Genomic DNA, 16,933 nt, shown 5'->3' with positions numbered 1-16,933 from the left:
AAATTGACGCTACTATGTGACTTGTGAGCATTTTGTTTTTTCCTGCTACGTCCACTTCTGGCTTGACCCCCGTGAGCTGACCTCTTTGCCGTAGATTCCGGGGGACGTTGTTCGATTTGACTACGTGCCTTCGCGCTACCCAGTATGTACTCAGAAGTGTCGTTGATTTGCACACGAGATAAATGATAACAAGAGCTGTAAAGCTCACGAGCCATGTCGTTTTATTTGCTGTCTCGTGTTTGGATAGAGCTGACGATGTAGTTTAAATTGGTTAATTGTGCGGATAACGTTTGCATCACCGGCGGCGACCGGCGATGGCATCTTTCTTAATTTAATTACATCGTGTGACGGATGTGTAACAAATGTGCCACATGACTCATAATTGGAGATAACGTCGGTTACGTTTGGGGGGCTTGATGAGCACACGCATGATTGAGACGGTTGAGATTTTTCTCGTACGTATAATCATACATTTTACGTGCCTTCCAGTGGGCATCGTGAAGTAATACGCACTCTGTAGGGTTGAAAATTGCTGGAATTTAACACCCCAGACCCACATGCTGGGCTTAATTAAGATAAACACGTCCGATGATGATGGTCGGTGGTGGGAAAATTCAAGTGGCGATCGGAAGCTAAGAGTTTAGTACCTGTTGAGCCAGCTAATTGCGTCTTCGAAGTGAGCTTTTTTTGTTCAGCGGAGTTATTTGAAGCTATTCGAAGTGTCTTATTTGTAAAGTTATAAAACTCAATGCCCATTTCTTCGCTGCTCATTCATTCGCGTTTATCCGCTTCGGCGATGATGATCTGGAAAAGCCGCCAACCATCGCTCCATTCACGAACTGGTAGGAAATGACTTTACAACACCCATTGACTAGTTAGCGGCAGCAGCCTGCACCACATGGCTGGCATCAGCGCAGACGACAAGTGGTCTTGTTACTGAAGCATGGCCAGCACCATCATTCACACGGAGTCTTTCAGCAGCTCATGTGACTGGGAAACATGAGAGCAATTGCCCCACAAGTTTATCTCTGGGCGGTCATCAGCTGGCATCACTGGTTCGCGTTGTGACCGCACCCTGGATAGGCCGGAATTTTTATATCAGATCACACTCGCTTCATCGACTTTCCGAGAGTTTAAAAGTCTGCAACGTTATGGCTTAGCATGTCAATTGCAATAATATTACTAAAATCCAGAATCTAATTTAAAATTAACGATATTTATTTTGAAGCTAAAAAACTGGTTACCAGGTTTTGAATGCTTGAATTACCAAAAACATTATTTAACCCCTTAAGGCCTAAATTTTGAATTTATTTTTTAGTTAATGATGGAAAAAGAATTCTTATGACCATACGAAATGTATAGGCCAGTTTTGAAAATTTGGATTTTTGGGTCAAATACTCATCAGGCCTGAAAGAATTAAATGAAAAATTCAAAATATAATTTCTAGACTTATTTGGAAAAGGCCTTTCCAAATAAAACTCTAGATTTCAGGTAATTATACTTGTCAAGCAGTTGCATTTTTTATATTTACTGGATCTTTATAAGGCCGTTGCAAATAATTTTCAAAGTTTATGTCGCCCCCCCCCCCCCCCCTTCGAAATTGGTCTGAAAAATAGGGGCCAAAAAATTTTTTTTCCAAAAAACTTCAAAGTTTTCATGAAAATAGAAGTCGAATCAACTGAAAACATTCTAAAATGCATTTTTCTGCATTGATAGTAATATTTAGCATGTTTGGGCTTGTTTGAAAATGTTTTGAATTTTTATAAAATTCCAATATACAGCACCGCAAAAAAAATATTTTTCGCAAAAAATAAAATTTTCGTCTATACTTTATTATTTTGGAAATAAATGATGGCAAAACAACTGGACAGGTGTATAATGCTTTTTTAAACACTTTTTCATTAAAATATTGAAACCATTACTCGTAATTTCAATTTGTATACCGTAAATTGGGGTCAATCGGGACACTTGGGGCGAATTGGGACAGCAGTTTTAACAATGTTGGAGCACAATATTTTGATTTTTCTGGTTGGTTTCGGTTAGATCAGACTCAGGCCAACAAAATGTGTACATCCATTTCCAAATTTAAAAGCTTTAAGTGTTTTTAACTGCTGTCCCTATTCAGACTGTAGTCCCGATTCACCCCAGATTACGGTACTTTTTTATTTTTTTATCTTTTTATCTTTTTTTTTATCTTGAAAATGGAGTCCTTTATAAAAAATCTGTAAAGTACTTTTCGATGGCAAATATACAATAAAAATTTGGTAAAAAATATATATATATAAAATTTCGATTTTTTCCAAAAATCACATTTTTTTCTAAAATTCATAACTCGGCGCAGAATTTTTGAACATACTTCTCTATGACTAAAAAGTTGCTGGTTTTGATTCCCTAAAACATATCAAATCGCGAAAATAAAAAAAAAATGGGAAATTAAGTTTTTGTAAAAAAATAGTTAGGTAAAATATCGGGAATTTTTTTCCGTGTACCTATTTTTTCTAGATATTCCTCAACAATACCTACAACTTTGCCGAAGACACCAAATTTATCAATTTTTTTTTCAAAAGTTACAGATTTTCGAATATTTACGTACCATTTTTGTATGGACAGCGTGCCAAAATTGTATGAAGACTTGTATGGGTGAACCAATGACACAAAACAGCTTCTTTGGTCATAGGGAAGCCCCCCACAAAGTTTGAGCCAAATAAAAAAATACAAATAAAATCCATTTCCGGTTTTGCTGACGAATTGCTCACCTGTCCAGTTGCTTTGCAATCATTAATTTCCAAAATTTCTAAATATTGACGAAAATTTTATTTTTACGAGAAAAAAAAATTGCGGTGCTGTACATTGTAATTTCGTAAAAGTTCAAAATATTTTTAAACGAGCCCAAAAATGCTAAATATCATTATCAATGCAGAAAAAGGCAATTTATATTGTTCTCTGTTCATTAGACTTCTGTACTCATTGAAATTTTGAAGGGGGCGGCATAAACTTCGAAAAATATATGCAACGGCCTAAACTAAACAAGATAATTGCAAATATAAATACTAAGAATAAATCAAGAAAAACTTAAAACAAGAATAGGAAAGTTTTTCGTAGAACAAAAGTTGCTCAAAAACACCTCCTGAACAAAAGAAAAATAAAAATGTAAGAGAAAAAAAAATCGGCAGTAGAGGGCTATAATAAAAAAAATAGTCGCAATAATGTGTCAAAAAATAATATGGGCATAAAAAAATGACTGTATAGTATACTATACTTATTTTAACGTAAAAAGTATTATTCAAAATTTACAAAAAAACCAAACTATCAAATCAAACCACAGAATTTCATAAAAGTTTAAGAGTTCTGTTTTTGAATACTTTCTGAACATTTAAAGTTGGTAAAAAAAACGTCGAAAGGCAGGGTGAGAGTTGAGGTTATTTTTTAAGCAAATTAAATTAATTTATCAAAGTTTTATCAAACAATAACCCATTTTTGAATGGAAGAACTTTTGAACATTCATGATTAAAAAACTTTTCTATTTCATTTAAATAAAAGTTACAATAAATAAACTTACCTAAAAAAAAATCAAAGTTTCAAAAATGCATAATAAGTCGAATACCAAATCGAGTCTAAGTTCTCACTATAACCATTATTTCCTCACTCGAAGTTAACACCGCTCCATTCCAGCCGTTCCAGTTGCTGCATACCGGCGTATAATTTATTCATCCCCATCCCAGCGAAAGGCTGGAGTAAAATTGAAATTGAAAGTGCTGTGCTTACTCACGTGTGCATGCCTGCAGCTAGCTAGAAGCAAAAACGAAGCCTAACCACACTGACTGTCTAAGCTTAGGGGCAACTTTGCCTCAGTCAGTCCCCAAGTCCGGTCCAGAGGTGTGGAAAACATCAGGCGACGACGGCTGAAAGTGAAATTCCCAACCCCCCTGGCCGGCAGCGACTATCAGTCCCTTGTACTCCTCCTCCACGGTGATGGTCGGTCCAGACAGACCCGGCGTAGTGTTAGCATAACCTAATTTAGAAAGTCCGGAAAAAAGTCCACGGCTATCGGTTTTTGTTTTCAGAACCCACCCGCGGTAGATGGCGTGTGTTCAATGAACTCGGAACTTTTATCGAGGCTAAAGATAAAGTGCAGGCCACGTGCTCGGGTGCAATTACGTCGAGCCCCCCATCCATTTGGCGCCCTCCAAGAGAAGTTACCTGTATGCTAAAAGTGGGTCCCTAATTCACTCCTCTGGTGATGCATCTACTAGAGTGTGAGAGAGATAGACAGAGAGAGAGGTAAATGCAACCAGCCAATTTCCGCAATCATAAATCTTAATAACGATCGATGCACTTTGGTCTGACATCGATCGACCACGCAGTGCTTGCATAACGTTAAGTCAGATCTCCAGCAAGTGAGCAATTCAACTTGACTCTGGATAGAGGTTTGCACCACTTGTGGATATCGAGAGGCGGTTTCAATTAAAACAATTCGTGTCAAGTACGTGTAGATCTTGCACCTTTACCTTTACATGCGTGGTGCATAATGTGGGGGAAAAATCTTTTACTCGAAGATAAGTGTGGCATGGAAATGTACAGCAAATTGGCGTAAATCATGTCTGCTTTATTAGCTTAATCGGAACTTTTCTGTTAGCAATTCAACCTTTCCAAATAGATACTAAATGCATGTTCTAAAATATTTACTAAAATTTCTTACTCCTTTACAAAAAAAAAATCTTACTGAAAATGAGCTCAACTTCATCCTGATACTACATTATTCAACCAACACTCTCTCTGCGCCTCTATCCCTTCGGATCGATCATTAAAAATTTACTGTTGACACAGTTTGAACCGCCACTTTGCACGCTACATGCAAGCGTTGATTCGACTGGCCTGATGTGTTGCTGATACGGGACGGGAGACACTACTATACAGGTTGTTTTAGCTTTGATGGAACACAATGGATGCACGTCATCGATCGGTTGGTGGAATCATGATCACGAAACGCACGAACCGCACAGGGAACCGCCAGCTGGAGTACCTCGAACGTTGAACGAGTTTGTTGGTGTTAAGGGATATATTGCGGTGTAAACAGATTCAGTAGGAATTCAGTTCAATGCCAGTCAACGGAAAATGAAAGGGAATAATGGTTTCAAGATTCATTGGTTTATTATTGCAAGAAATTTTCATTTTTGTAACCCAATTTAAACGAATGTTTCCGACATTTTAAAATAATTGATTATCTTTCTATCAAACGCAAACCTCATAGCCAAAACACAAACCATAAAAACAAACTAAAAGCTGATGAAAATTACTCCCTCGTGTTGTGCGGTTGTGTGCTGCACGCCAGCGAGAGCTTCATTACTCACCTCAGAGGTATAACGTGGTCGTGTATCTAAAAAAACAATATTTAAACAGCGATCCCGTGACAAATTGCATCATTCCGCCGGAGACTGCAATCTTGCACACTCGTCGTTGGGTTCCCAGCGAGCCCTCGCTTATCTACTGCAAAAGGAAATGGGGTTAGAGCAGTGATGATGAGTACAAACGCTTAATTATGAGCGGTGTTTTTTTTTCGGCAACCAAGGATAACGGACTTGTTGATACTGGCTTTATGGCTGTAAACATTTGCGAAATTATTCACTAAATTGTACTTGAACGAAGCTCATTTCCTATTCGTAATGAAGATGACTAATAATGTCGTTTATTTCACAAATAAATGGGCTGTTTGAGATCCAGATTCCAAAAAAATCACAAATATCAATTAAGTGATCATAACTTCAGGCAGGGTTGAAAGATCAGCAAGCTTTGGGACTCGCTCAGAAAGACTTTCGATTGTATATCCAAAGACCCATCTGGATCTAGATCTGGACATATATTCCATACGACTAAGTGAGATCCGGCTTACATGTACTTAAATTTCACTTAAGTTGTCATTACTTGAGACAGGGTTGCCAAATTAATAAACTTTGCTGGTGAATTTTCTATCATCAATTTTTTTCGTAAAATTACAGTTTAATGGTACGAAACACTAAACCGGATCGAATTCAAAAATTGCGAAACAATTTTGGTCACATACATACACAAAGACAGACATAAATTTCAGTTTTCGACTCTGAGTTGATAGGGATTACAGTATTCCCAGGATTCCCATTAAAACACGAGATATTAGCACCAGGCGGTAGAGGATGTTCCAACGCATCTCCTGGAACTTGAATTTCACTGAAATAGTGTTTAGACTTGGCTGCCGATGCGAAAAACCAAACGGCTAATATGCCACTCTTATGGTAAATTGCCTTGACGGAGAGTTTGTGACAAACACTAAAACGCGTTTTTCTTGGAATACTTGATTTGGCATAATAGCCGAATTTTCAATTATGGGCAGATAAGTGCTTATAACTTTTGATAGGGTTGTCAGATCTGCAATGTATTGAACTCATTGGAAAGGTCTTTCGATTACCTATCCAACGACCTGTCGCATGATAGAACCGGACAACGTTTTCATCAATATATATGAGATCCGGCCTGAAAAAAGTACGTAAATAACACTTAAGTGCGTATAACTTTCGATAGGGTTGTCAGATCTGCAATCTTTTGAACTCGTTGCAAAGGGCTTTTAATTACCTATCCAACGACAGGTCGCATGATAGATCCGGACAACGTTTTCATCGAAATATATCAGATAGAGGCCGGAAGGTTCATAAATAACACTTAAATGCTTATAACTTTTGATAGGGTTGTCAGATCTTCAATGTCTTGTACGCGTTGGAAAGGTCTTTCAATTACCTATCCAATGATAGGTCGCATGAGAGATCCGGACAACGTTTTCATCGAAAAATTCGAGATCCAGCCTCCAAAAAGTGCATAAATAACACTTAAGTGCTTATAACTTTTGATAGGGTTGTCAGATCTTAAATATTTTGACGCATTGGAAAGGTCTTTTTATTACCTTTCTAAAAATGTATAGCATGATTTTACGAAATTGGGCATATCTCTGCCTGTATTCGACCAAAACTGATACTTATTTTAGAGAACGTGTTCAAAAAAAACTGTTCTCTACAATGTAATTGATTCGAAACTGTTTTAAAATGTAGTGGCAGAGGACTAAACAAATATTTTTGAGAGTCTATTGAGTAATAAACAGCTTTTTAATGAAATAATCTATGTTTTGCATTGTTTAATGCTCAAATTTGTATCCGGGTTATAAGTTGCTGTATTTTCATGACAAATTATGCAATGAAACGCTTTTTATTCGGATGTCTTGGTTCTTCAAGCTTTGATTTTGGAGTTATTACAAAGAAAGACATAATTCTGCTAAATTTGGATCGGAAACATTTTTTAAAGGTCAAATATGTAAGTTAGAGTCTCCTTAGACATATGCATAAGAAATTGGATGGATATCAACATGAACGCACCGATTTTCAGCGACTTTTCTGAAAAAATATCCTATAAAATCGAAAAAAAATCTTCAAAAAAAAAGTTACTCTAGAGCAACTTTTGCACCGTGATACACACTAAGAAAAAAACGTGTAATTTTCGGTCAAATAAGATGCACATAACTGGAGCATCTAATCAGACCTAAGTTTGGGTTAAATAAGACGTAAAATTACACGACCAACAATCATCCAAGTTCGTGTAAAATTACATTAACATATTGTTTGGTGGAGAATGATTCTAGTAGGAATCTTGTTGGATAAAAAGAAACGTTTGTTTATTTGAAGTTTATGATTTTATTGCAACACATTTCAATTCATCACACAACTAATTGTCACTAGCCACTAGTCACAGCAACTAATTGTCTTATTTTTCTTCCTCGCATTTTCACCGAAATTTCATCTATGGCTTTGTTCCATTACAAATTTTCCGGCATGCCGTTTGGAGTGTGTTGGTCACACAACTGGAAATGTTGCCATGCTTGAAGGAACTCACTTTTTGGGCACTACGGTTTTGGTCCACTCCGGGAACATCCTCTTCAGTGGACAAAACTGGAACTGGAACATCGCCGATTTTTTCTTTGAGCTCGATGATTTCGGCAACCTGCGACAAACCGCAACGCAACGGAAAACGTCAAAACTATTAGTGTTTTATTTTGCCACCTCAAGAATGCTTAAACTTACCTTTCTCATAGATTTGAGTGCCGATAGCAGGTCCAGGCCAGTAAAAAAAATTAAGATAATCTTGACGAAAAAAGCTGACACAACAATATTTTTTGCGGCGTCAACCATGGCGAACGTTTTGACGTTTCGCCACTCAGACAAAAGTGTAACGGCTAAAGCTCGTGAAATTAGGTTTCGTTTGATGTAAAATTACATAAAATTTGATGCTCCAGTTATGTGCATCAAATAAAACGTGAAGTTGGGTTATAAGTAATGTAATTTTAGGTTTCGCATGAGGTTATGGTATTCCAACGAGAATTTCATCAGTTTACGTCAAAATAAACATAATTTTACATTAAATATACGATTACATGTTTCGGTATTAGGTTTAATATACGATCACGTCAAATGTAAAATTTCAATTTTTTTAGTGTGTAACTGTCATATCATTTCAAAAAGGTTTTTAAACCATTTTTGTCAAGAGCCTAGATTTTTACGATTTTTACCATGTATTACTGGCTTAACCAAATTGGATGTCATTTGAATTAGTAGGTATCAGTAAAAATCCTTGTTAGAAATGTTGGATTTGGATTGCAAAACGGTTTGGTTCAATTCGTTTCATAATTTTCGAGAAATATCAACTGTGTTTCAAGTTAAAAAAATACTAAAGGTATTATTGAAAAAGTTTTATTAGAATCAGAACAACTTCCAATAAATTTTGAATTTCTCGAGAAATTCTTTGAAAAATTTCCGTTTCCGAGATTTTTGTTTCCCTGGACTTTGGACGCTCAAATAGGTATTATTAAAGGTGGGTCAACGATCTTTCTGTAAATAGCTCATTTTTAGAGCAGGATTATAGCCTTACCTCAGTGAGGAAGGCAACATATTATCGACATATCGTTTCAACAAATTTCACTCTTTTTTCTCTTGGCTGATCCGATATTGCCAATCCGTCTTGGAGTCCTTTAAGCTTAGGCAAGAATTTCAAAAGTTACGCAACTTTATTTAAAATTAACCTAACTGAAATTTTAGAACATTTGAAGGTTTGAATGAATCTTCAATAAATGAGATGTGCAGTTCTAAATGCTGTTTGACAAATTACAATTTTCATTATTGAACAAATTGTCTTTAGATTTCAGATGACATTATCAGATCGTGAAATATTTCCTTGGAGTGCGTATTTAACAGAAGTCATATATTGCACCACAAATGCAATCTCCTCCATTCAGTAGAACACTAACCCCATTGCCAAAGGTCGCCTCTTTGATTACTCATCTAACCGCGCAATTTTCTTCTCGTTTTTCCCAAACAGATCAAGGTGCAAGCACCAAATAGCAGCGCTACCCTGTAGCAGCAGTAGCGCATCATCGAAGGAAAAACGACGACGAACCAGACAACGACAATCACAAGAGCCAAGAGACGGTGGCGGCCCGCTTTCCCGCGAGATGGGATGCGACTGTGAATCATGCATAGCGAGGTCGCTATTGTCGGTGTTCAACTTTGTGTTCTTCGTAAGTTGGTGACTACTGGTCGACTGGTGAGATTGAGGAGGATCATTTCACTATATCATGATTAGTCTCTGAAATATTGCAGAATTTTGATTTTCTCTATTCTATAAAAACGACATTCGGTGAAATGACCCTCACTCGTAGACACTCACGGTTGACCTGAATATCCGGACAAAGAACCAGCAACCCGGGTTGGCCTTTCCGAGCCATTCGGATGCCACAGCTGATGAGTAATTTTATCATAACCAACTTCTCCTCCACTACTCTTCCAGGTGCTCGGATCGATTGTTCTAGGTGTGGGAGCATGGCTGGCGGCAGACAAATCATCGTTCATAGCGCTATTGAAAATGGTTGAAAGTGATCAGCTGGAGGTAAGTGGCCATCATGAATCAACACTAGTGAGGGCTGAGGGCGCAATGTGATGAAAACTGAACCGTTAATAGGAGTGAATTGTTTACTAGAACAAATTCAACCGCATAACTCCAAGTCAGCCTCACTTCACGGTGTTATTGCGTAGGAGTACGAATCGAGCTTAGAACCCCAACGTCTGCAGAATGACGAAGCTTCGCATTGCAACCCCACGATTAATTAAGATTCAATGCAACGCGCGAAGATCCGTACACACGCGAGGAGGGGGGGGGCAATTCCCCCCATATTTGTTTTCGTTCAGCGGCTACATACCTCTCTACCGCAATTAATTGCTTTTGTTTGAAATATTACGTGTATGAACGTTTGCTATAGTGGTGCTGCTGCACCTTCTGGGCAACACTTGGGCCGGGTTAATTTTATGGCGGTTCTAACGCCTTCGGACGATCTCGATTTGGGGCTCCGAGATGGAAGATAGATTTGCATTCAAATTAGTCGCACGTGATGTGCAGCTGAATAATAAAAATGTGTTTTATCTGAATTACGCCATTTTCTCCTAATAAATATATTAAGCCTGAAATATGAGAAACTGTCTAAAATTTTGATAATTTACTGGTGATTTTAATGTTGTTTATGAAACTAAATGGGCTATCCTAAGAAAATATTTTCTGATCGATTTTATAACAAAACACATTTTTGAAGTGAATGTCAAGTTGTGTTTCACCTTCCTGATTAAGAGTATGTTCGATTCAAAATATTTTATCGTTCAAAAAATAGCGTTTTCGGAAAAATGTTTATTTTTATGATTATGCAGACGCATGGTATCAAATAAAAATTTAAAAAATTCAATAAAAAACAACATTTTTAATAACTAGCTATAATAATAATATGTTTTTTTTTAGATTATTAAAATTTACTTGAGCTACCATGATATTTTAAGGGTCTACTACACGCGAACATTTTTTGTTTCGACTTTTTTACGGAAATTGTCATAACTCTGAATAGAAAACAGTTAGAGTCCCACTTTTTGTATTAGGTCCTGTAGAAATGTTATGCAAAGTTAACAAAACCTAAACTGATCTGATTGTTTTAATAGTTTCTTCAAAAAGTAAAAAAAAAACTTGCGAAAATAAAAGCTAATCACCTGCCAAATATTGGAGATTCTCATTGCAGATAAGGCAAATAAGGTGCGCACTCTTGCCCCGGTTTACTCTATAAATCTCCCATGGGTCATCTCGATTAATAATACTTTGCTTCCACCATACCGCATGACATCAACTTCAAAAATCGTCGCTTGTGTGCCCCTTATGCTGTAAAAAGATAAGACTTGTCACAATTTAGCATGCAAACGACGAAATATCGAGTTATATAATTAAAAATAGGGGCAGGGGGGGCAGAATGGACCATGGGGGCAGAACGGGCCACCCTTGGTTTTGGGCTTTAGAATGGATTTAGACAAACTGTAAGGCAAGGGTCTTATAAAGGACGGCAAAAAGCATCAGCATACCGGAAACGAGGTTTGAATTCATTGTATTTTTCGAATTATGAGCAAAAATGTAAATTTATTGACGAAACCACGCAAATGTTGTTTATTTCTAGGTTCTTAAATAAGCTTTTTTAAAAGTTGGATTGTTTGAAAAAGTTTGCTCAATGCTTATAACGTTACTAGATGCTACTACCAAGGTATACAAACAACAACAGAACCTTACAATCATTTAGAGGCTTGGTGGTGGAAGTGTTAAATTAAATCCACTTGGGGGCAGAATGGACCACCCTTTTCCTTCCTTATAAAAACAATCAAAAGTTAATTTTTTTTAGCTGGATGGATTATTTCACTTCTGGTAGAATCACAAATCACGTGTAATGCAACATTAGTTGATTTTTTAGTTGTTTTGACGCTTAGTTGTAAAAGTAGTGTCTTTTTTCGACATATTTACACTATTTTCAAAAATCTTTGTTTTGTTAAGTTACTATTTTTGTAAAAGTGATCAAATTTCATGGAAACTATAATGGAAAGGTCCCTCAAGTTATTTCTTATCACCCTTTAACGTTGTATTGAAAAAAATGGGTTGTTTTCTAAGGTGGCCCATTCTGCCCCGCACCCTGGAAAGTAAGCCGATTTTTTTTTTTTTTTTTTGAAGTGGCTCAAAAATAGTTTCAAGTAAATTTTTTCATCAACCAAGTATACAACATTGAAGGGAACATTCCAAAGCATAAGCCTACTATACTGAATCCATTTTTTTTTTTGTTTTTCTATGGTTTTTGGTGCATTTCCCTTAGGTGGTCCATTCTGCCCCCCCTGCCCCTATATGATATTGTAGGTATTGTTGACGACTATTCAGAAAAAAAATAGTCTAGTTCTTTGAAAAAAATCTGATGTATGTATGTATGTATGTATGATCCCCATACCCGCAGGCAACTTGGTCCTGGAACACATGTGAGCGCTAGGTGAACAATTCGATCATCTTTTACTCCGTAATCTGTACACCCACGTGCATAAGTTTTTTTGCACGAATTTTAGTGCTACAAATACCGGCGCATACATCAAAATGGTTTCCCTCTTCCCTCCCCAAGCGCCAGAAATTTGTAGCGGGTGTAGGGACACTTTGCATAGACGCCCTTGCTCCCATCACGTCACTGAGGGTATGGAGCGACGAGAAATTAATAAGCATGCCCCCCCCAGTCGAACCTTCATTAGAGAAGCAGGCAATCCACAACTCACAGCGAACGACCAAGGGAACACCCTACCGCGTATATAATATGGTTGGCGTAGTTGTCTTCAGTGAAATGTATGAATGTCAGAGTGGATGTAAGAGTTATTTGAAAATAATAATGGAAAGCTCTCACCAAACAACGGAGTCTTCACATCTGAGACGAGCTTCAAAAATGTTCATCTTGAAATTTTAAGTTTAAATCTTCAATCTTGAGTTGCTCTACTTCTCCGTGCCGGGTTCCTGGTACTTTTCCCGCGATCCATCCAAGATGCTCTTCTCAAGCGGCTCCTTATATCCATGCTTCCGCTGGGCATTCAGAGGTGTTGAGACATTCTTGATCCAGAACTTGATGGCTATCGGTATTCGGCACACTTCCGGCATTAAGCTGCCCGTAACGCGAATGTAGGCACTTATCCGTTTGATGGAAATCTTATCGAACACACGCGAGGAAATGGCCGGAGGTTTGGACATTTCCTTTTACAGAACGGATTAAGCATTTTCCACCAGGCGCACACCGAGTTTAAGACCAATCACAAGCCGTACGAACTTATTTGTCGGAAAAAAACATTTTAATTTTTACTCAAACATACAAAAACGGAAAACTCCATAAAAAAAACACGAGCAGAAAAATTAACGTCCGGCCTCTAGTTCTTTGAAAAAAATCTGATTTTTACTTTTTATTATAAAAGTAGTTAGTATAAAAACTATTTTTATAATTGGAGAACCAAAAAGGCATATTTTGCATCATAGAGCATAATTGTGAAATATGTGGATCAGTAGCTATAATATTTGATTGAAAAATTAAACCCCAAAAATCTATTTTTATTTTTCCCGTGCTTACTAGGTCATTTTGAGCAAATTTTGTTCTACGAAAATCTTTACTACACTTGATCTATGTTTTCTTGTATCATGCTTAGTATTTTAATTTGGATTTATGATGTAGTTTATGTTTCTTTCTGGTAGTTTTTGGCTTATTCTACTATCTATCTTCATTAGTTTTTGCCTTTTTAAGTTTTTCATTTTTTACTGTCATTTTTCCAATTTTTTGCTTGTTTTTCACATTTTCTTTAATAAAATACCCAGCAAAAAAGATATGCGTCGCGTCTCGCGACGCCCGAGACGCCATTTGGTTTGCTGAGGTCAATTTTTCGAAAAAATGCCAAACTTTGAAGGTCTGTTACCGAGCTCCAGGGTGCTCCAAATTTCAATGTTATATATACCAAAAGATGCGTAAGGATCTGGCCTACACGCTAATGATGTTGATAATTATGCCAAATCAAGTATTCCGAGAAAAACGCGTTTTAGTGTTTGTCACCAAACCTCCGTCAAGGCGATTTCCCATAAGAGTGGCATATTAGCCGTTTGGTTTTTCGCATCGGCAGCAAAGTCTAACACTTTTTCAATGAAATTCAAGTTTTAGAAGATGCATTGGAACATCCTCTTCCACCAGGTGCTAATATCTCGTTTTTGCCAAAAGTGGATATAAGCCGTTTTTTCAATGGTGGGCAGTATAGAAAATGTTATGAAAAAAAACATCCAATGTTAACCCCAGAATAAATTAGATTTTCAAAAACATTGACAAAGTCACATACAACAAGTCAAACTTCCAACCCTACTTTTTTATAACATTTCAAAAGTTCATCTTTACAATGCTTTTTGAATATCAAAATTGGCAAAAAAAAATGATTTTTGGGAAAGTTTTAAATGTAGAGGGTTAACACTTCTGCTAACAAATTAAAAAGTATTTTTCAGTGATAATGCCTTCATCGATTCATTAAATGTTTTGTTCTCAGAAGAAAACTGTTTTGAACTGCTTGAAACATTTTGTAGTCCTAATTATTTTGCGTTCTTTTGAGATTATTTTTGGTCACATTTTTTTACTCAAACTTAAAACTTGTGATTTAGATTTTTCAATTGTTGCAGTCAATCAATAAAAGTCATTCCAACCAGTGCATTTCAGCACACTCATCAACCAGTACTGCTCTCAAACAAGAAGAGAGGTCAAAAACCCTTCCGGGCGGGCAGGCAGTAGTTGCAATGACCCGGCAACAAAGACCTCCCATGCCAGCCAAAGGCACGTCCATGGCGAAAGACCTTCAAATTTGCATATCTAATCATGAAAATGCAATTTGTGCTGGTCGTTATGCTGACCCCAAAGTGGGTTTACTCGCGGCCTCCTGTGTAGAATGTTCCCCTGAAAGGGGGATGGAATAAACATGCATAAATGGGGTGGCGCTTTTTGCGGAATGCTCGTTTCACTTCCGGCAAGTTCTAATGAACTTTGCTCTTGTTTGAAGTTTCAAAAAATGCAACTTTCATCGATTGGTTGAGCCTGTGGCATAATTGGTCAAGAACGATCAGAAATGTATCGGCTGTAGTTTGGTAGACTTTTATTCATTTCTTTCAAAGGAGTAAACGACCGGAAAATGTTACCCACCTGCCGCTGGTCATAAATTTTAAATTGATAGTTATACCATAGTTTGATGAGAACTTTACACTGCCATAAACACATGTCTTTCATTGCGTGGTTCGACTACACTTAAACACAGCTGACGAAATTGAAACTAAATAATAAAACAGCTTCAGCTTCGTTATGAGCGGTAACGGAACGAATGTGTCAATAAAAATCGCGTTATTGTACTGCAGCAAGTGCTCCCAAATATGTACCAAATTTACGAACCATTTATAGACAGACTGGCGTCTTCAATTAAATATTTTCATCGGTTGTTAGCATAAGCCGTTCCGACAAACATCCTCCTCGTAACGAGTTGTTTTCATTTTGCTATTCTCGCCGCGCAAAAAAAACACACAATTTCCAACCTACATGCTAAGCGTTTTTTAAGTCCACAAAGTGTGACCAGGGAATGACGAAAAGCTAGGTTTCATATTACACACGCAGTTCATCGCAACTATGGACGCCCATTTAACTTTGAACACTCTAATGAATGTGGCCTGTCCGGAGTTGAGAAAATTTTAGTCCAAATTGTTGCGACCTATATTCAAGTATTTCGTTACATCCCCGGCCCGCATTAAATTAGTTGTAATTCGTCCAATTTAACACTCCTTGTCCTACATTTAATGTTTAATTCGCAGCACTTTACACAACCGCAAGTGATAGAACAACTGGCGTACTGCCTGATGGCGATCGGAGCCGTCATGTTCTTCCTGAGCTTCCTCGGATATTGCGGCGCGATACGGGAAAGCCAGTGTCTGCTGACCACGGTAAGTTTGTGTTCTGTTTCCAGAAATTTTACAGATTTTAGATGTTGAATTTGAATAGAATGTTGATGTCGTATTAAAAATAAGGCATTTTTGAACATAAATACTTCAATGAAGACAATTATAGACTTTTTATAAAGACTTTTAAATCTAATGTCAATATTTAGTGTATTTGAACAGTCGAGTTTTTAAGAACAACAATACTAATGTAATGGTTCAAAATTAGTACGTGTTACCAACCAACTAACAGCTGAAACAGCAATAAATAATGTTCCCCAATCAATTCAGCCCAATCTGGGCCGTTGCAACATTTTTGCCTGCTGACAATTTGTGAATATGTGTTTTCAGTTTCAACGTGTATCCACTTTATCGCTACATTTCCCAGCAATTCAATTTAATCTGGCCAACCGCGAGCAAGCGCGCGTTCGAGGTACGTGTGTAAGCGCGCTTATCCAGCCGGCAGCACGTGCTCCACGTGATTTTCCAGCAAGCGACAACTTGCTGCCTGAAACAAGGTGGCCAACGAACTGGAAATGTTTTGAGCAACTTTTCTAAACCGAAAAATGCTGCTCGTTTCGCAACCACTTGGGAAATTTCAACCCCTCGAGCTTAATCTTGATTTCTTGTTTTACCCCCCTCTCTCTCCCTCAACAGTACGGCCTGTTCCTGCTGGTGATACTGATTCTGGAGGTGACTGCGTGCGGGCTGGCCGCCGCGTACAAGGACCGCGCCAAAGTCGAAACCAAGAACTACCTGCAGACGACCATCTCCAAGTACTACTCGAGCCACGACCGCAACCAGTCGGACGCCGTCACGCTGATGTGGAACTACCTGATGTCGGAGATGCACTGCTGCGGCGTGGACGACTACCGGGACTTTGCGCTGTCGGACAAATGGAACGAGAGCAAGGGCAACCGGATCATCCCGGAGGCGTGCTGCATGCAGACGGCGCTGTTCGAGCCGCTGGACCGCAGCTGTCCGTACTCGCCGTCCGACAGCAACAGCTACTACAAACAGGTAGGGTCTTGAACTTTAACTTCTTCGCGGA

The 16,933-nt window shown here is 37.9% G+C and overlaps 1 protein-coding gene across 2 annotated transcripts in view; it reads left to right on the top strand.

The window, feature by feature from the left end:
- The window catches only part of LOC6033565 (tetraspanin-18), a 68,097-nt gene that overhangs the window by 50,407 nt on the left and 757 nt on the right, over window positions 1–16,933 (top strand). For both annotated transcript variants that reach the window (XM_038259324.1, XM_038259323.1), the window contains exons 4-7: window positions 9,391–9,589; window positions 9,859–9,957; window positions 15,760–15,888; window positions 16,540–16,902. In XM_038259324.1, the coding sequence (XP_038115252.1) occupies window positions 9,524–9,589; window positions 9,859–9,957; window positions 15,760–15,888; window positions 16,540–16,902 (657 nt within the window). In that variant the 5' untranslated portion in view covers window positions 9,391–9,523. The remainder of the gene's footprint in view (window positions 1–9,390; window positions 9,590–9,858; window positions 9,958–15,759; window positions 15,889–16,539; window positions 16,903–16,933) is intronic.

Source organism: Culex quinquefasciatus, chromosome 3 (genome assembly GCF_015732765.1).
Source record: "Culex quinquefasciatus strain JHB chromosome 3, VPISU_Cqui_1.0_pri_paternal, whole genome shotgun sequence".
In the NCBI taxonomy this organism is placed as follows: Eukaryota; Metazoa; Arthropoda; class Insecta; order Diptera; family Culicidae; genus Culex; species Culex quinquefasciatus.
Note: the sequence above shows the minus strand (reverse complement) of the source record. Positions and strands in the feature narration are given on the sequence as shown.